General features: G+C 38.6%; 1 protein-coding gene across 1 annotated transcript; it reads right to left on the reverse strand.

Annotated features, from left to right (window-relative positions):
* Positions 1–206: 206 nt before the first annotated feature.
* Scml1 (Scm polycomb group protein like 1) lies at positions 207–17770 on the reverse strand. Its single transcript, XM_042054386.1, has 9 exons — positions 17744–17770; positions 15882–15956; positions 13368–13472; positions 12250–12970; positions 10683–10822; positions 8372–8502; positions 1427–1601; positions 626–777; positions 207–456 (listed from the first exon to the last, which is right to left on the reverse strand). The coding sequence occupies exons 1-9, from the start codon at positions 17768–17770 to the stop codon at positions 207–209; spliced, it is 1776 nt and encodes a 591-aa protein (XP_041910320.1).
* Between the last annotated feature and the right edge of the window lie 2937 nt (positions 17771–20707).

Genomic DNA, 20707 nt, shown 5'->3' on the forward strand with positions numbered 1-20707 from the left:
CACCTGGGCAACACACTAGAGCTGACCAAATTGCTGGAATACATAGAGGAGTTGGGCCTGAGCTCAAGAGAGCAGCAGAGATGACCCTGGCCCCCCATCTCTCATGTGGCAGATTGGGTAAGAAAGATGTCCCCCACCTCTATCCCTTGCTACCTGTGGTGCGTGAGAAAGCTGGCCCTGGGGTCACAAGACTGGGAGAACTAGCCCTATCCATCACTGACTGCAGCACATAGGAGAGGGGGCCATACACCCTGCCAGGACAGCACCCTAAAGCTGACCATGCTGGTGGTGGCACAGGTGAGCTGGGCGAGGGTATGAGAGCAGGGGAGTTGACCCTGCCCCTCCTTGTCTGCCACGTGGGAGAGAGGGCCCTGTACTTTGGCTTGACAAGGCAGTAGAGCTGGTTCTTGTGTGAGTGTGAATGAGCCAGACTCCGGTGCTGCTCCTTGATTCAGGCTGCCATGGATGGGTTAACTGAGGCAGTGCTGGAGAGTTTGACCTGGTGGTCAAGGTGAGGAAAAGCTGGGCGGGCTGACCAACCCAGGCCCAGAACCAGGGCTATGAGTTGGCCCACCCCAATATCCACCTCATCTACAAACTGTTGGAGCATGAGAAGGGGACAAACCTACAGATGCAAAACTGCAGGATCTCCACCACACAGGACAACAGCATATCCAAGAGAAGCACCAGTGAGAGTCCCTTAATCAATGGTGTGGCAGTAAGAAGAGGCTTTAAACCCAACCAGTGACTCACGGCAATGAGCACTTGCAAGTGAAGCTGGAAAGATGAAAGGCTGAAATATGTGACTCACCGTGCCACACTCCAGCTTCCATGACTAGATTCTTCTCCTTTTTTGTTTGTTTTGTTTTGCTTTGTTTGCTTAGTTTTCTTTGGGTTTTGGTTTTTCTTTTAAAGTTTGTTTTGTTTGGAGGGAGGTTGCAAGGGTGGAAGGCAGATGTGGCAGGGATGGAGAGATAGGTGGGATTGGGATGCATAATGTAAAATCTGCAAAAAAAAATCAACACAAGTTAAGTTTATATAAAAGAAGTATCTTTCCTTTCCTTCTCCAGAGGCTACCAGGCATTTCTTATCTACGCACTGGGTGCTTGGAGCTCATCTATCTAATCAGGGCCCTGGTCAAGGGCCAAGGAGCCATGCACACTTGAGGCTTAGACACTTCCATGTGGGAGCAGGACCTCCTGGGGCGGGTATGGCTGCCCTCAAGAGGACATGACACCTTTCATATCTGCCAAAGGGGTTTCTGGGTCATATATATATATATATATATATATATATATATATATATATATATATATATATATACATACATATATATACACACACACACACACACACACACACACACACACACAGTCTCAGGTCCTAATAAACTTGTCCAAGGGCTCCAAGATTCTGTCTTATTTACTCCAGGGGCTAGTGCCACTTCTTCGTCTGCACCAGGGTCCTTGGAACCTTTATAATTCCTGCAAGGACCTCTGACACTGTCCATACCAGCAGACTGGTCATTCACACCTATGCCCACCCAGGCAGGTGAGCTCACACAGTCACTTCTAGCCAAAGTGGGCCCATATGTTACTTCGCTACAAAAATCATATGAAACAGGTGTTCTCAGCACATGGAGGGCTCAGTCCATCAGCTTCAGATCACAATGGCTTAGGTCAACAAAGCTCTGACCCACAGGGCCTCAGCTCTGCCTTATAGCCAAAGGAGGTCTCACACCCAACACAGCTGACTGATGTGACCTTGACCCTACTCTACCTTTCTTCAGGTCTCTAGAACATCCTTCTTCTTCGGAAAAGGCTCATGGAACTTCCTGCTGTGCTGGAGATGCCCTAACATCATCCACACATGAGGGAGGGGGTCTGAGCCATGCCATATCTACATGAGATGGGGTGGAGATGGGACCCATCTTCTATACCTGTGTCTCTTGGGCCTTTGCAGTTCCTGATACTGTCCATACCTGCAGACTGGATGTTCACACCTACACTCTCCCAGGCCGGGGAGCTCATAACATCTCCTCCTAGGAAAGGGAGCCCTATCTGTTCCTCATCTATGAAAAACAGGCTGAAGCAGGCTGGGAGAAACATTCGCAGGGGCTCCTGAATGCTCCTCAGATTCAGTCAACTGGTAGCACCCTTTGCATGCTGTTGTTTGCTTTGTCTTTTTGTCTGCAAACTCCCCAATTGCTTCCTTTCCCCTCCTACATGGGAAATCTTGTCATACTCAACTGCTCCCCGAGTTGCCCGCTCTGACTTGGCTTCTTGCTTGCTCCCATGACAGAGGGCCCTCTGACAAGTCTAACTTGGGTTTGTTGTCTCTTTTTGTCAGTGCTTCTGGGTTGGCCCTATTAATCTTCTATTTCTCTGAGTCACATAAATTCTCTTCTAATATGAGGACTACAAAATTCAAACTCTCACCCCTCAATGTATGGTAAAGAATTGCTCCCAAGGATGTAAAGAAAACCTGTCACCTGCATCCTGCTGCCTGTCCTGAGACCCTCTGTTGGTTTTTCTCCCCCAATCCCACAACTCATATTCATCTCTCTCCCCTTTATCTGGCCCATCTGCTCCAAATTCATTCCTCTTCCTCCAACCTCAAGCTAGTGTATTCTGTCCCGCCCTCTTTATCCATCTCTGCCCCCATTCCTACTTCCCCACTACCCCTTCTGGAGCTATAACTCCCGTTGCCTCCCTCCTTCCCTCTGTGACCATCACAATGCCTCTTGAGGAGACATCCAGTTTCCCCCCATCTCTGCACTTCCTTAACCAGTTTGGCATCCTTCTTGAAGGTCTGCCATGCTCCAGATTTGAGTCAGATCCCAGTCTTTGTCTTTCCCTTGCAGGAGGCCCACTTCTTCCTGTAGGTGGAGGCAGAAACTTTGGGAAAGGGCACCACCCTTTCTTAGTCTCTGTCCCTTTCTCTACTTCAGATTTGCATAACTGGACAACAGAACCTTCTCCTTTTCTGACAAACCCTAAATCCTAACTGCCCTCTTGAAATCTATCCTCCACAGCCATTATGCACCCTGGGGTGATTGCCAGCAACTCCTGATTGTATTTACTCCAGAGGAAAGGGAACATATTAAGGTAGAGGCAAAAAGGCATTTTTTACCTCAGTCACCGGTATAGATGCTGAGGCAGCTTTGCCATTTAAGTGCCCTGATTGGATCCCCAATTTGTTCTGCTGTTCCCAGGCCCTGAAAACTTTTACCAGTGACTTATGACTGGAATTCTGGGCACAGCTCAAAACCCCACTCACTAATTTATCTAAGACTACTGAGGTTCTCCAGGGCCCAGAGGAATACCAAGGTATTTTTTTGAGTGGTTACAACATAGACAGTTTTCTTTAAAAAAAAAAAAAACATCTATTTTATGCTGGACATCCATTCCGGTACCCACTAGCCCTCTGTCTCTGAATCCCTTTCCTGAAAGATAAGTTTCAATAACCTCGACTCAGTGATCCCCTCCCCCACCCTAAAATATACAGCTGTGACTATCTACTTGTTATATTATGATTAACTGCTCTTTGGCTTCTGTAATCTGCTTATGCAGACATTTGAGAACTATTCTGAGGTCACCTTGACTACCAAATCTTGGTAGAGCAGAACAACAACTCTTGGCTGGTACAGATACTCAACATCTTCTTGTGTTTTCCTCCTTTAAAAACACCCCACTCTCTTTCTCGCAGCAGTCTTAAATTTGGCTCAGAGATTATTGTCTTGTTAGTAGTTGTAATAAATTTAACTAACTATAATCTGGATTGAGTCTATGGTCTTTTCCCCAGGAATCACAAACTCCATAACACACACATACACACACACACACACACACACACACACACACACACACCAAAAAAACAAAAAAAAAAACAAAAACAAAAACAAAAAAACCCAAAAACAAAAAAAAAAAAACTTTCTGCATTTCTTTTATCCCTTTTGACTCACTAGCTCTGGAAAATGCTAGGACACCAAATTTGCCTTTTGTCATTCAATAAGCCCCAGTTTGCCACACACACACACACACACACACACACACACACACACACACACCAAAAAAAAAACAAAAAACAAAAAAAAAAACCCTCAAAAGCTGGAGGCCTTCTCTGGAATGACTGCTTCCCTGCTCATTGGAGTTGCTCAAAAGTTTCAAATAACTGACAGACTGAAAATCAGAAACAAGGTGCCCTGACTGCCAGCTAAGCTGCCGGCAAATGTTTTGATGGCTGCTTTCCAGATGACTAACCCCAAGTTCCCTACTGCTTGTCCTGAGGCTAGATCTCCCAAAACAAAAATTGGGAGGATGGAGAAGTCCCCACTAAAAGTGGATCAATGTAATTATTGTAAGGAAAAGGGACACTGAAAGAATCCCTTAACCATCCTTAACCATCTCAGCCTTAACCATCCCAGCCTTAACTATCCCAGGCAAGCAATGACCCTCCTGGCCACAAGGGAGATGGATAGTGAATCAGAATGATGGACCAGAGCCTCTACCCTCTTAGGTATCCAAGATCCCTTGATTACTGTATCAATAGAAAATCATCAAGTTAAGCTTTTATTATGTACTGGGACAGAGGTTTCTGTTTTTTAAAACTCCATTGTGGCTGGTTGCAAATAAAAAGAACAGTGGAGGAAGCATGTCCAGGAAGGCAGTACAGGAAGGCACAGGCCTGATTAAGGATGACCACCTCACATCTGAAAGAACACATGGGCTATAGAGCAATGGCTCAGTCCTTCACGATAGTTCCAGGTTGCCCTTTCCCCCTTCTAGACAGAGATCCTCTTTGAACATAGGATACCATCATGACCTTTACTCCTCAAAAACTGAACCTTCCTTTACAGCTTCCTACCAACTTAACTGCCTCTCTCCCTGCAGACTGTCTTCTAGCTTATCTACAGTTCTACAAATGAAGAATTCTACAAATGAAGCAAATCCAGAACCAGGGATCCTGCTCTTTTACTGGCAGCACTTGCTCTAGACATTGGGATATCATATCTCCATCGACAAAAGGGCTTAGCCCTGCAAGACAGAGGTCTCCTCTCTTGGATAAAAGCTTTTTCAAGGTAGGAGAACTCTCAATGTTGTCCAGAAGGAAGCTATTCTCTGGATCCCACTCCCCAAGCCAAGAAACAGGCATGTGAGTTCTTGGAGGTAACAGAATATTGCAGTCTCTGCATTGCTAGGTTTGCTAAAAATAGCCCATTCCCTTTATTCTTCCACTGCAGAAGATCTGCCTTTGAATTGGACTGAAAGAGAGGAACAAGGTTTTCAAGAACTAAAGCAGGTTCTAACTAGAGTCCCAGATATAACTTTAGTAGATTTTACTAAATTGTTCCACCTTTTCATCCATGAAATTTGAGGCACTGTAAAGGGCATTTTAACTCAGACCCACAACCTTGGCAGAGACCTGTAGCATATCTGTTCAAGCATGGCTTCCCATTGGTCATCCTGTTTGTACACCATACTCACAACCACTATACTAGTAAGGGAAGCTGATAAGCTTATCCTGAGCTAAGATCTGACTCTAATAGCTCCCCATGTGGAAACCTCCTATGAGGGGCAAGTAGCCAATGAATGGCAAATTCCTATATCACTAAAAATCAAGAGTCGGTTACTTGATCAGTCCTGCCTCACTTTTAATGTTATACATTTTCATCCCCATGAAACTGATGTCTAAGGTGCCTCTCCATGACTGTGAGGACTTGCTGACTTCATGGACACTCTCCTGTCTGAGGCAGAGGCTGATTTGCTTACCTATGGAAGCAGAGTGGCCATCAACTGAGGCAGTAATAATTACCCAATGGGCCACCATATGGATGCAAGCCTTGCCACAGGGCACATCAGTCTAAAGACGCAGTTGATTGCTCTCACTCAAACCCTATACTGGGGAAAGGACAAATGAATAAATATTTGTACAAAGAGCAAGTATGCCTTTGCAATCATCCGTGTCCATGGCATTATTTATAAAGCAAAAGAGCTTTTAATTACTTAAGGAAAAACTTCAAAATAAAGAGGAAATTATCTCCTTAAAGTGGTCTGGCTCCCCAAGGAGGTAGTTATAATCCATGAAGGGGCACCGGGCAGTCAATATACCTGAAGCTAAAGGAAATTGGAGGACAGACCAGGTGGCCTGACAAACAGTAGAGATGCCTGAGAAGCCAAGACCTGTATAGGTTCAGCCCAGATGAGGTCCCAGTGCTAAAAGGGGAAAATGGACACAGTCTTTCACCCCTTACCAGAAAGGATATCTCCAATTGACAAATGCTTGCAAAGGAAAACCAGTTTTCTCCAATGGAGTCTCACTGGTTTTTATAAACCACACATAAGGGAAGATTCCATGACCAGCAATAGACATTAAACACAAAACAAACTCAATGGTGTTTTGTAGCTTTTTCCCTACTATTGCTTGTTTGGTCACTTTTCTAACCTTACTTTTCTTTTGCTTGTATAGTATGATTTCCAATTTTGTATTTTTATGGTCTCTCTCTCTCTCTCTCTCTCTCTCTCTCTCTCTCTCTCTCTCTCTCTCTGTGTGTGTGTGTGTGTGTGTGTGTGTGTGTGTGTATTGTGCTTTTATTTCTGTGGTTTTTGATCCTGGTTTGCTTGATTTTTTTATTTGCTGGGATGTTTTCTAAAGAGGAAGAAGATATGGATTTGGAGGGGTAGGTAAGTGGAAAGGACCTGGAAGGAGATGGGAAGGAGAAAACATGATCAGAATATATTGTATGAATTTTTAATTTAAAAAATCTAAGACACTGCTATTAATTGTTATAGTTCTTTGGCTTTATTATATCTTGAAATCCGAAAAATACAGAACACTGTTTTTCAAGCATCTGAATCATGTTCAACTGTGCATAGTATCTTTATACACTTTGAAGAGTATGAAGTAAGGATTTCTTTATACAAGCAGGAATATACATTGAGTAATCCTTTAAACCACCTATTCTCAGTAACTAGTACACTTTGTTTTCTAAAGAGATAATGTAAATTCTTGCCCTTGGTGAACATTTCGTTACCATTTTCAATAAAAAACCAATATTATTAGCACCAATTCTTAGTTTATCTTATTTCAAAAGTTATACAATGTGATAAGCAATAACAAAATGGTAGTGACTCATGTTTATATTGAAAAATTCAATTATAAATATAAAATTCTAAACGTGTCAGACTAGTGTATCTTTCAATAGCGAACATCCTGGATGCCTAAAGATGGTAGAAGACAGAGCATTTCCATATGTGGAAACCAGCCTCAGCACTAGTTCTGGCTCTCTGAGGGCTAACCTGAGAAGGACTAGTAAGGGCAAGTGGCACATACACAGTTCACAGAATAAGAGCATCTTGTTGATAGACAGCTCATCATTCCCTTTGTATCAATGTAAGGTATCAGTTTAAGCTCAAATAAAATATTTACTTCTGTGCAATTTTGGTACAGATATAATACCTGCACAAGGAATAAACACATAAAATAAAATACATATTTAAAATTTTTTGAGTATGAGTATCTTCATATAGACATTTGAAAAATGAATTCTTAGTTAAATGTCCAAAGTTCATAAAAAATATAAAGACTTTAATATAGTAAATATGTGTCTTAAAACTATAGTCAGATTTATTCCAAACTACTATTGAGGTACAATTCTTAGGTAAAACAAATAAATGCACCTTAAAATTCGTCTAAAAGCTTGGTAAGAATATTCGGTTGTCAGGAGCTCATTAGACATTTCATAAGTTTCATTTTCTCCTTCTGAATCTGAATTAGTATCTCGTTCTACATATGCTATGAAAACCACTAAGAATATTTAGTTGTCTAGAGCTCATTAGACACTTTATAGGTTCCATTTCCCTTTCTGAATCTGAACAAGCATACCAGAGATGTAACAATAGAGAGGAAAATATGGCTATTGTTTTTTCTAAAAACTGTAAGAACATGAAAGTATGCTAGAGTATTATACAGATAAAATATCCAAGAAGGGTAACTATATATTCTCCTTTAATCTCTCTTCTGCCAAAAATTTCATCATTTTAATTATATGTTATTAGTTCCTTGTATTTCCTCTTTAGTTGCTTTAAAAATATGTATTAAGATAAACCCAAATCAAAGGTAACATTTTGTTTCTTACATGAAGCATATTTTTAATCTATAAAATGAAAAATCTAAAGAAGACATATGTATATATTGATACTAATATGTCAAATAACTCAAAGCACACTTTGACTATAATGTATTTTTTCAATTCTAGTAATAACATATTTTAGGAGAACCTTCTCTAAAACAAAAACTAATAAAAATAGGAAGTTATTTGTGCATTAAGAAGGACTTTATGAGAACATTTAAAGTTCTACAATTTTTTTACGGCTTACAGTTTACTCCTTTTTTAAGCTTTTGAATGTAGCTGCTGAGCTTCAAGGCTACTCCCACCTTCATCCTCACATATTTTATCATTACATCAGTACTGAGCAACAGCAAGGCTTTCCCATCAATGTCCTAGAGAGAGAAAAGGTTTAAAATGATTAACAACACTGTATATTTGATAAGCAGTTGTTTCTTTGTATATAAGAACATGCAAAACCAAAGCCTCTCATAGTTATAAAGTCCCTGAATATGTATCTCCATATAAAAACTATGATAAATATCATTGCACAGTAATATATCATTTTTAAATTTATATATTTGTATCAATTTTAAGAAAAAGCAAATTTAACTTAATATTTAAAATTATCTATATCAAATGTCCTAATTTTAAATACTGTGATGAATAAAGTACTGTGTACATATGAAAAAAGTAAAATGAATGAGAGAAATGAATTTCATGGCTATTAACTTTCTGATAGAGTCTAGGAATATATCAACATCAATGCAAACTATAAATGTGTTCAATAGTATTGTCTTTATTTGAAAGTGAGTTACTTGTCTGAAGCTAATTAGACATTAAGACTAATTATTGGTTTTCTTTCTATACTGAAAATGGTGTATAGATACTCTGCTACTTGAGAATTGAAAGGCATCTTTACAAAAAATCTTTATTGTTTTAAATTACCATCACCTTATGCTACTAAAGTATATTATTTTTTAAGTTCCAGCATAAAATAGAACTTTTTAAAATCAGATATTCTTGTCTAAGAAGACACAGAATCTCTTGATAGGAAATAAAATTAGAAAGTAAAGGAAGTAGAGCTTATTAAAATTCAGCCCATAACAGCAAGTTAAAAGAACTAAAAATGAATACAAATAAGAAACAAGAAGTCAAATTATCTCTATTTTCTAGTCATAAGATCCTATACGTAAAAGACCCTAGAAATGCCAGCAGAAAACTCTTAGATCTGATTAAACTTTCAATAGTCATAGAATACAAAACGAGTAGCTTCCCAGCTGTGCCAGTTCATTCCTCCTTAGGTGATTCCCTGGTCCCAGGAGGTCATCATAAAGATGCCCAACTTAGTGTGGGCATTCAATGGGCATAGCACACTACAGTCCAGAACTCCAGGACTCAAGAGATCCTCCTACTTCAGCCTCCTAAGCAGTTGGGAATATAGGTATATTAGCATGGATGTTATGGGAGTAGCCAACCACTTTCATATTGGACTAAAGCCTAATCCATAAGACAGAATTTCATCTAAAATCTTATGGCTGGATAGTTCATAGGATCTAGGGGAGAACTTTATTATTATTATTATTCAAAATTAACATAGTAATAAACTGCCTCCTTAGTTCACATGCTCACATATGATATATATATATATATATATATATATATATATATATATATATATATCCCTTGATCCTCAACAGAAAAGTTTTTTTCCAGGACATGGTGATCTATAAAGAGACCCACAACTCATCCACATGCAGATTCCCCCCTTGCAGCCACCCTATCACCCAAGGCTCAGAAATCATCTTGAAAGAGTTGACAAAAAGAGTTTAAGAACCAAAAGTAGTGAAGATATGTAGAAAAATTCTCAAATCAGAATAAAAGCAGCCTGTATTCTCATTTTTTTAAAAAAGCAGTAGCTTTTCTATGTATTAATAACAAATCTTGCCAAGGAAGGAATTAAAGGAATTAGAGAAAAACAAAAACAAAAAAGTATTCACAATATTTTTTAAGGTACCTGGGAATAAACCAAGCCAAGAAATTAAAAGACCTCTGCAATCAAAATTTTAAGTTACCAAAGAAAAAGACTTAAGAAAATACTAGGAAAGGTAGAATTTAACCATGATATCACTTTGTAAATTGTCATCAGAATAACAGTTGTCAATAGTCACATAAGGTAAACAGAACTGGTCATCTGGAATTAGTTTCTGAATATCATAACAAGAAGGCTACTCCCGTATGCACTCTGGGTAAACTCCTCTTACTTATAGTCCCTAGTATGGGGAGAATTTGTCCTTGCAAGGAGAGAGGTCTGCCTAAGACTTGTAACCTTAAACTACCGGACTTGAGGCTATTTAGTGTATTAGAAATTTAGCTACCCATATAAAGAAGAGACAATTAACCTAACATTTAAGCACAGAAGGATGAACAAGACAACCTTTTACAAACAAAAATTAAATCAGATGATAGGGTTCCCCTACCATCTCAGTTGGTGCATCGGTATCCAACTGAAAATGCTCAGAGGTCATTCAATGCCATTAGGGTAGCCGGAAAACTGAATTTAAAAATACATTACATGTTCTCTGATGGTGGCGTAGAGTTGATCTGCCAACGGAGGATCTAAACGGTTCAGAAATGTTATCACGTCATTCACAGACCAGTTTAAAGGCTTTCCAAGGTCTCTCACAACAGCTTTGGTACATTTGGATGACAAACCTGCAGTTAACAATGAGTGGGGGAAACATTTTTAAAAGCCCGATCAGCACCTTGAAAAGAAGAGACGTTAGGTAAAAGTAATGGTCTCACTCCTGAAACCTTCTCTTCAGTACCTAATTAAGGACTTAAGATTCCAACTGTAAAATCTCATGAGAGCCTTAACGAAGATGATCTGTGGAGTGCTGCACAAAGTGTATCACTGAACCTCCCCAAAGAGCAGAACAGCTTTACACTAGAAAGTACAAAGCTTTGATGTTCATGAAACACGTGTAGCAATCCAAGGCCTCTTAGGTCACAAGCAAGTACAGGAAAAGGTGATACTTGAATTAAATTGAGATAAACTGAGCTAACTCAGTACTCTCTTACTTTAAGGGTTTCATTGTATTTCTTGAAAATCTCTCTCAAATGTCACTTTCTCTAAATTAATTTATTGTACTAAATGCGGTGGGAGCCGGGCGGTGGTGGCGCACGCCTTTAATTCCAGCACTCGGGAGGCAGAGGCATGCGGATCTCTGTGAGTTCGAGACCAGCCTGGTCTACAAGAGCTAGTTCCAGGACAGGCTCCAAAGCTACAGAGAAACCCTGTCTCGAAAAACCAAAATAAATAAATAAATAAATAAATAAATAAATAAATAAATAAATAAATGCGGTGGGAATCCCTAAAGTTTACACTTTAAAACTGCTTATTTTTTGGTTATATCAACTAATTTCAATAACCTTAGTTATCTTAGGTAACAAGATAAGTTCTTTGAAGCAAATCTGTCTCTTAAATCCAATATCGCAATTTTTATATTCACATCTCTTGTAGTTTAAATGTAAATTTGAACTTAAAAATATTTCCTGATGAGTTCAATCAGTAGTGATTTTGACATTTTATGCAATTATTTCATGTTTAATTGAATAGCAATAAATGTTTTGGTTGAATATTTTAATAAAGAAATGATACATGAAACAATGTAAGTGCTCATATCTCAGCAGGTTTTGCTGTACTATTCACTAAGTTGCATGGAAACTTCTCTGTGCCCAAATATTACCTTCAGCAGAATGTTTGACTTCCTAAAATTGATGTATGATGACAAATGAAGGGCGCTTGGTCATTTGCTGGGAGGATCTTTTTTCTAACCAAAGAGAATCAACAGAAATTTCATTTTTTCTGTTTGTGAATTATCCAAAAGTATGTCCTTTCTTTCTTAGCACCTTATTATCATGTTGGGCATTTAATATGGGAAAGACAAAGAAAATAGATTTTATAATCACAATGGTGTCATTATGAAGACCACCAGAGACAATCCATTTTAGTTGATTAACTCACTGCCGTACCCATAATACTTCTCAATAAACACCCACCATTTTACATATAATTACAAACCAATCATCAAAATAGGAAACAAGAAGGATGTTAATCACTGGTACCATTCCAAACTCACCAAAAGTATTAGGATCAATCACAGGTGTACTCTGGGCCTCCAGTAAGGCCAATCGCTTCATTTCAGGATTCTGGATGGGGATGAGCTCCCCTTGAGGTAGGGTGCTTTCTTTCATCATTGTTGAAGTGGAAGAAGTGGTGGTGTCCAAGTTGGGATTTTCCAAGTCACTGTAGTGGGTCATTGTAGAAGAGCCAGGAGATTTTTTAAATCGGCAATACTGTTGGTAGTTTTGGGCAGTATATATAGGACTCAGTGGAGATGCTTGAAAGTCACTCTCTGATGAACTGATACACACCACTCTCTGGGAATCTTCATAATGGAAAACAGCATCATTCTTAGTGTTCTGGATACTTTCGGCATTGTCGATAGAATCGGCATACTGGAAGGTCTGGGCGTTGCCAATAGAATCAGAGTACTGGTACGTCTGGGCGTTGCCAATAGAATCAGAGTACTGGTACGTCTGGGCATTGTCAATAGAATCAGGGTACTGGAACATCTGGGCGTTGTCAACAGAATCAGAGTACTGGTACGTCCGGGTGTAATCTATAATCTCATCGTTCTCTATATCAAGGCTCTCTTCATCCCTTCTGCGGACTGGTGAAGTTGGACTGTAACTTTGAGGAAAGGAGTAAGTGTCTTCCTGATCTACTCGGCTCTCTTTCATGAGTTTAAGTCTTTTAGATGACAGGTAATTGTATCTTCTAACTACTGACTTTAAAGGCTTCATAATAAAAAGAGAAATAAAAAGAGTAGTCAGGACATTAAGGTTTCCATGCAACAATATTTTACATTGGAAAAATAGTGTTGTCTTTTGATCACATGATTTTTCTTTCTCTTCTGACCTACATTTAATTTGATGTATATTTTATAAGTACATTTAAAATGTATATTTAAAATGTATTTTAAATATATATATTTTTAAGATGTTCATTGCTCTATATTCATTAATCCTGAACTTGATTATTCTTTCAAAAAGAGTTGCAGTCCTCATCTGCTCCTCCAGGAAGTACAGATAAACCTTGATAAGCCCACATTTACTAACTCTATCACTTGAACTGACTGGCATCTTTAGACAGAATATATTTATCAAAGTTGTGGTAATGTTTTTGTACACTTACAGGGTAATGCCAAAAGGATCTGGAACGAGAGTAATAAATCTTCGTTACTTTGTTATTCATGTCATCAAACTTCTTTTCCAGACTTTGAATAGCTTTAGAGATAGCCTGTTATAATAAAAGGCATTAGTAGTTGCTGTTTCAAAATACATAAAGCAAAGAGCTAATTTCTAGACACAATGGAAGTTCTCCATTGTGTTTTTATTAGAGGCCTGGTTTTAAGGGCCACAGGACAATGGCTGAGATACTGTCTCCTCCACCTGCCACTGCAGTAGCTGATTCATGCACATGTGGAAGTTTCTTCAGTGCCAGAAAGTGAGTGCATCACAACTCCTGACAACTTCCCACCTGTGTGTACTGCAGTGCTTCCCACTGAAGAGGGCGCTCACATAGGAGACAAGCATTCAAATCTGGTAACCCTAAGAGTCAGCGTCCACACCACAGCTTGTGAACAAATAGTGAGTGTTCCACTCTGAGAAGACTATAGAGCCAAATAAAACATAGGTAATGTAGGGCTCCAAAGTATTCTAAAAATTAAGCATCTGGTGTTGGTCTCACAATGGCACTGAGTACACCTTATATGCCATACCAATGAGGAACACCACTGATGACATGCTGACGGGTTTTCTTGAAATGCTCAAAAGTTTCAGAGAATACATTTATAAAATACCATAAACATTCCTTCATTCAAGGATGAATGCCTTCCTCCTGTCAGAACTTCTTTGCTAGGTGCTGGAATCATAAATTTTAAAAAACCATGAAAAGCAAGCAAGCAAAGAAACAACAACCCCCCCCCCCCCAAAAAAAAACCCTGTCCTGGAGAAATGCTCATCTTATCTTGAGAGAACTGCAAGCAAAGTGATTCTCAAAATGTGCTCTGGAAGCCCAGTCCCAATGAATACACGTATAAAAGAACTCCTGTGCCTAAGGCTCAGGGAACATTGTGGAAAATGAGGCAGAAAGATTTTAAGAGCCAGAGAATCAGGGGTTTTCTGTGATACCATGCCTCCTAGTGATGCCAGATGTTATGGTGTAGACCCATAACATCTCACCAACATGACTATCTAAACATCATCTGAACAAGAAGGATACCAATAAACATGCCAAAGTGGACAGGGGAAGCCCACAAGACCTCAACTCTGCACAAAGAAAAATAGGAAATTAAGAAATACCAAGAGTGAGAGCAATGGTCTTCCCCAGGGAAGAGCACAACAAATGGTTATCTAGTGCCAAATGGTCAGCACTGAAAACATGCATACAAATAACACTGTACAGGCTGAGCAGGGTGTATTTAGGAATACAACACACATATATGGATATATGTATACATAAACATATGCATGCAATAGCAATTGATAAGAAAGGTCATGAATTTGAAAGAGAGCAAGGAGAGGTCTATGGGAGGGTTTGGAGGTAGGAAAGAGGAGGGAGAAATGTTTTAATTATATTATAATCCCCAAAAGATAGTAAAAACAATACACTTTCACCAAATATTAAAAGACTCCTTTGCTTCTATGTTTTTATTTTTTGAGACAGGGTTTCACTGTGGAGCCTTGGCTGGCCTTAAACTAACTATATAGACCAGGTTGGTTGGCCTTGAACTTGTGGCAATCCTCCTGCCTCTGAGATTGCATATTGTTATTGTTATCATCTCCTACACGTGTAAGGAGTGCATGCATATCAGCACACTCAGCAATGTGACAGGATTCTCAAGGACCCCTAAGGAACACAGCTTGGGATCCAAAGCACTGTTCATCCGCAATGCCATATCCCTTGGCTGAACACTACACCCTAGGCTTCAGGTTTGCCAAGATTTGGGCACTGCAGGTCAGGCAGCCTTATCCACCCACCCCTGCTCCTGCACAATCTTAAGACCAAGGCCTGTGAGCATGGCTTCTGTCCTCACTAGTGTCAGTCTAAAAGGTAAGACACACATAAACTCTTACTTTTCAAACTACGTTAGTTCAGTCTATTCTGTAAACCTCATGGGACAAGAATCATTTATTTAAACTCTTCCATTGCCTCTGGGGTATACAGCTCACAAAATCCACAGTAATTAGATACTTCTATCAGTCCCTATCCACGAGTTTATTTTTATGATTTCTCCTCAAAATTATATGAGATAAATTCATTGTAAGACATGAGTAGGCTGTCCTTTCATTTCAGCTGTGATATTAGGTAATTAATTAGACACATATTAAAAGTGAATCACATCTTCCATTTCCTTTAAGAGTTGTGTAGTGGAAATTAATACTAAACAACATAGATGGAAAAAACATAAACCTGATAAATGATGTTTTTAATGTTCTAAAATACACATACCGATATTTCAAATTTTCACCTGAAAATATTATTCTACGTAGAAATTGTCAAAATAATCACAATGAGGTGAATAATCACAAGAAATATGATATGGCAAAATTTCAATTAATTATACACTTTACCCTCATGTAAAGTTAATAAATGTTTACAATTTAACATTCTAGAAAAACACACTGAAAAGAGAAGTTGTCACACCTGGATATGGTTCATGATATCCACAATGGTTTTCGGTTCTTCAATTTCACGAATTTCAGATGGCTGAGGTTCTTTCTAAAATAGTTTTTATACCACAAGTAGTTAATGCTTTATTTCAGAAAGAGTCACATCAAATAGTGACCATACCATATACTTATCTATATAAGTTTTTTTTTTAATTTTTACCAATATTTCAAAAGCCTTAATTAAATCAGAGATGAAATAAAAATTAACACTACAAGGAATGGAAATAATTGCCAGCCAAGTAAAAGAGAAACAAAAGACTTTACCAGAAGGATCTAGGTTTAGAACTCCAGTAAAAAGTTGCTCAGAATGTCCTAATAGATAAGAAAAGGGAGCATGCAAAATGGCTAAGATTTCACAGTCTAAAGAGATTCAGGATAGAGTATGTCCTTGAGTGTCAGTTTAGAGAAACTCCATAAAGTCGTTGAGATTTAAACTTTTCTCATTAAAATGGTAAACACTGACATACTGTACAACCAGTTGCTTAATATTACTTACATAACTGAAATGTATAATCTTTGGTACATACTTATAAAACATATTATCATTACCATCCTAAGGAGGCATTCATATTTGTATAGGATAAAAATTTCTTAGCAAATTAAAAGAAAATATAAAATAGCAAAAAGAAAGCTGAGGACTTTAATTTCACTTCTCAGAAATTTTGAAAACATGTTGTGTTATCAAAGGACCTATGTTTTAAATACCATGCCTATGTAGAAAAGTACGTGTGACTAAGGCAAGTGGGTGATGAGCTCAAGGGCAGCCTGGGTGGGTCAAGGACCTTGTTTCACGAAAACAAGAGAAAAAGTATACTTGCTCTCATTAATCTAGCTACACCAGAGCCCCCTTTTCCACTGAGTTTAACACCTTCTTACTTTAGGGTAGAGACATTAATCCTCAGTGTTAAAAATGCTTTCAAAGCCAAAAAAACCAAAAACAAACAAAAACCCCAACAATCATAACACAAACTGACCATGATCAGAGCATTGCCCTGGTTTTGATTCCTAAATAATGCAACATTGCCACCATGTGGTCAAACTAGGAAACAGTCAAACACATCTTCCTCTTACTAAATTAATTTCTAAAACACCTTAAAATGTTGTTTAAATAAAAAAAGAAGTTACCATAAATAACTGCTACATTTCCACAATATAATTATTCTAAGAAATGAGGTGAGGAGATTTTAAAGTAAACAGACTTGGTAGCTCTGCATGTGGTTAGCCTTCTACTGATTAGGTTACTAAATTAACACACACTTGTGTTATATAACATTCCTTACAAAGATATAGTAGTTTACCTTCACATGGTAGCTTGTTCTTTCAAGTAAATAGTTTCCACAATGACTTTCAATAATTGACAGTGAGCATTGTCTCCAATGATGAAAAGCATAGCAGTTGATATAAGTTGAAAGCTGCCTAGATTACTTCAATGGCATTAATATGTGTGTTGTTATGTGACTAAAGAAATGTGTTCACTGCTATGCAAGATTAAATATAGTTTAATAATTTCCATTTGTGTTCAACTTCAAAGATTAAGAAACTCAGAATATGACAGAAATTTTTAAAAGGCAAACCAATTTGCAAAGATGTTTGTCAAATTCTTATAAAGTTGAGTTTTATATAGACTCTACTTGTTTGCAGTTCAATTTCAGAGTACCCAGAAGAAATGTTAAGTGTATGTTCTTAAATTTATACACAAGTGCTCATAGAAATTTTATAGAGCATTGTCAAAACTGCACTTATTACCTAATACATTTCACTTTATTTAATTTAACTCAGTTTAGCAAAACTACAACACCAGGAAAAGAACAGAGATGATCAATTTAAAATACAAACCACAGCCATTTCTTTGGAGGCAGCCATCACTGCTGTGCAACAGGTTAGACTTGCTGGAAGGTATACTTGTGAAACTGTTCAGTCATCTAAGAGGCAAACCTTCTACTCCTGAAAAGAAATGCATAAAAATGCTACTTCATGTACCTACTATCTACATCAGCTTAACATGGGTTGCTTTACAGGGCTGAGGGTGGAACCTAGGATCTTATCCATGCTAGGTCAGTGCCTTATTGCTAAGCTACATTTCCAGCACTAGAATAAATCTTAATGCATAGAAGAGCAATGACTGGGAGCTCACAATGAATGAAGTTTAAAGAAAGTGCAGTCTGTGAACAGTTGCTTCCAAACTACAAAATGAGCACTAAAAGCCACCAAACAAGAGAATATACCGCTAACACTTATGTCAAGGAGCTCAAAGGGGTTTTTGCTTAGGGAGACAGAATGCTCCCATACTGCCCCAATAATCTGTTCTGATCTAAAGGCAGCTTCCACTGCTACCCTTAACACCAATGCTATGGCCACTACTGTCTGGCCACTACTATCTCCGCTGCTATCTCAGACACCGCTGCTACTGCTGCTGCTGCTGCTGCTGTCACTTCAAGTCTCCATCTCTGGTGTCTCTATTAGTGCTGCTGCTGCTGGTGGAGGTGCTGCGGCTACTGAACTGCTGCTGGTGGAGGTGCTGCGGCTACTGAACTGCTCCTGGTGGTGATGCTTCTGCTTCTGAACTGCTCCTGCTGTTGGGATGCTGCTGCAATGTGAGGAGAGTCAACCAAGGAGGCTCCACCTCCTCACCTGCCCTGTAAACACTTCTGAGGCTCACATCTCCAGGGCCCACCGCAGCTCCAAAATTATAACTGCTTTATGAGTTAGACTTTAACATTAAACCCAAATAAAGAAATGCATGTGAAATATGAGATAAAAATAAATTCTAGAATTTTCAAGGCTGGATTATAGCCCTGAGTCACTCAATATGGAACCAGAACCAGGCATGTCTGCAATCAGAGGTCTAACTTGAATTCCTGATGCAAAGTTACTAGAGGGACACCCTAGTGCAAAAGGTAATTCATTTTATTCACCCTGAGACAGAGCAACAGGGAAAGGCATAATAAAGGGACCAGGGTTTCATCCCTTTCCTGTTCTCCTTTAATCTGCTGTGGGGAGACTAGTAACCAGAGTCCCTAAGGACGAAATTAAAAGGGAGATTAAAAGATGGGAGAGCTAACTCTCAAGTTAGACAAATGCAGACCAATGTTGCATAAAATCTTCAAACTGTAATATGCAACATGATTAATAAAACCCCATAGATAGATATTGTGGTTCAACCTGAAGGTCAGAAAAGCCAAACAGCCAGCCACTGTCTCTTACTTCTACCTCAGTTTGAAATGGTAATCCTGCCTCCAGAAATCTCAGAATGAGACTTTGTCTGAGAGCTGTCTCCTCCCATCTTATATTCCTTTCTAGGGTTGGGATTAAAGGCATGCACCACTACCACCCAGTTTCTATGGGTGTGGCTACTGGCTTTAAAGGCATGTGTGTCACCACTGCCTGGTCTGTAAGGCTGACCAGTGTGGTTGCTTTACTCTCTGACCTTCAGGCGAGCTTTATTTATTATTAAAATACAAATGAAATATCACTATAGTAATGCATCTCAATTTGACCTATAATTTCTACTACATTTTATTTTTGTTTAGGATATCCTGACTCTAAGATTGACATGAGCTGTGAGTAATTAACCTGTATCTACAGCCAAACAAAGAAAACCTCACAATGAAAATAAACTACTTACTGCTGTTGCCAACAAGGATGAAATTCACAACCCCAACCTTGAGTAAAAGAAGCCAGACATGAAGATAACATGGTATACAATTCAACTCAGAAAGCTCAAAATCAGGCAGAAGTAGCCTATGGTAGGAGAGGCCTTTCCAAGCTAACACTATTGTCACTTTAACAATTTCTTCGAGTTCTAACTTGTGAATAAACCATAAAATTACTTCTAAAGTTCTACTCTTAAAATGAACGTGGCAGAACAGTGTTGCATTGGTACAAGTACTTTTGGAAGAAAAATTCCTAGAAAACAAAATAATAAAGTAGAAAGTTAGAAAAAGACTGACACATTTGAAAATCCTTTAGTACTTTCTAAATAGCCCAACTACAGATGACTGTTGGAGTCAGCCAGTTGTTTGAAAACATAATACAATGTTGGCTCTACATCTTGAATCAGAACAAAACAAGTATCAGATAGTATCAAATTATTTTTACCCTATGACTTCTTAAAAACACACAAGGTAAATCAAAGCATCAGGATAACTCCAAGTTATAAAACCCTAAACAGCCCAAATTAGGAGAGTCATGTGCCAACAACACATCCCATAAGGCATAGCTCACAATGTTTAATAAACATGGCTCAAAACAACCTTTTAGATTAACAATTCATAAAAACACAAAAGCCAAATCACAGCAGCCAGAAATTTCTAAGACAGGAAACTCCAAATAATGCCAAATTAGAAGAGTGATCTGTATGAACATATCTCATTAAGTATAGTTGACAATAATTAGGATGGCTAAAGTCTACCTTTTACCTAAGACTTCTTAAAGGACAGCAATTCACAACAGCAAGATCTTCCTAAGTAAAAAAACAAAAACAAAACAAAGAAAAACCCAAAAAGTCAAAATCCATGCCATGCCATCCACCTGCTATCAACTTATCCCATAAGGCAGAGCTCACAGAGAAAAGGATGCTTAAAAAATAATTTTTTACCATAAAATTTCTTAAGAACCCACAAGGCAAATCACAAAAGCCAGATACATAAATTTCAAGTTTCAAAAATCTGCAAATAGACACCAAATTGGGGGGGGGGGGGGAGTCAAAGGCCACCAGTTGATCCCATAAGACATAGATCACAGTGGGTAGGATGGCTTAAAACCATGTTCTACTCAATGACTTCTTAAAGATACATGAAG

Source organism: Arvicola amphibius, chromosome X (assembly GCF_903992535.2).
Source record: "Arvicola amphibius chromosome X, mArvAmp1.2, whole genome shotgun sequence".
In the NCBI taxonomy this organism is placed as follows: Eukaryota; Metazoa; Chordata; class Mammalia; order Rodentia; family Cricetidae; genus Arvicola; species Arvicola amphibius.

Coding starts and splice junctions, on each gene's coding strand:
- Scml1 (XM_042054386.1), bottom strand. CDS start 17,770: ATGGCTGCCTCCAAAGAAATGGCTGTG. Junction 13,473..15,881: donor ATATCATGAACCATATCCAG/GTGTGACAACTT, acceptor TTATTATAACAG/GCTATCTCTAAAGCTATTCA. Junction 457..625: donor CTGCAGTTTTGCATCTGTAG/GTTTGTCCCCTT, acceptor CATCCATGGCAG/CCTGAATCAAGGAGCAGCAC.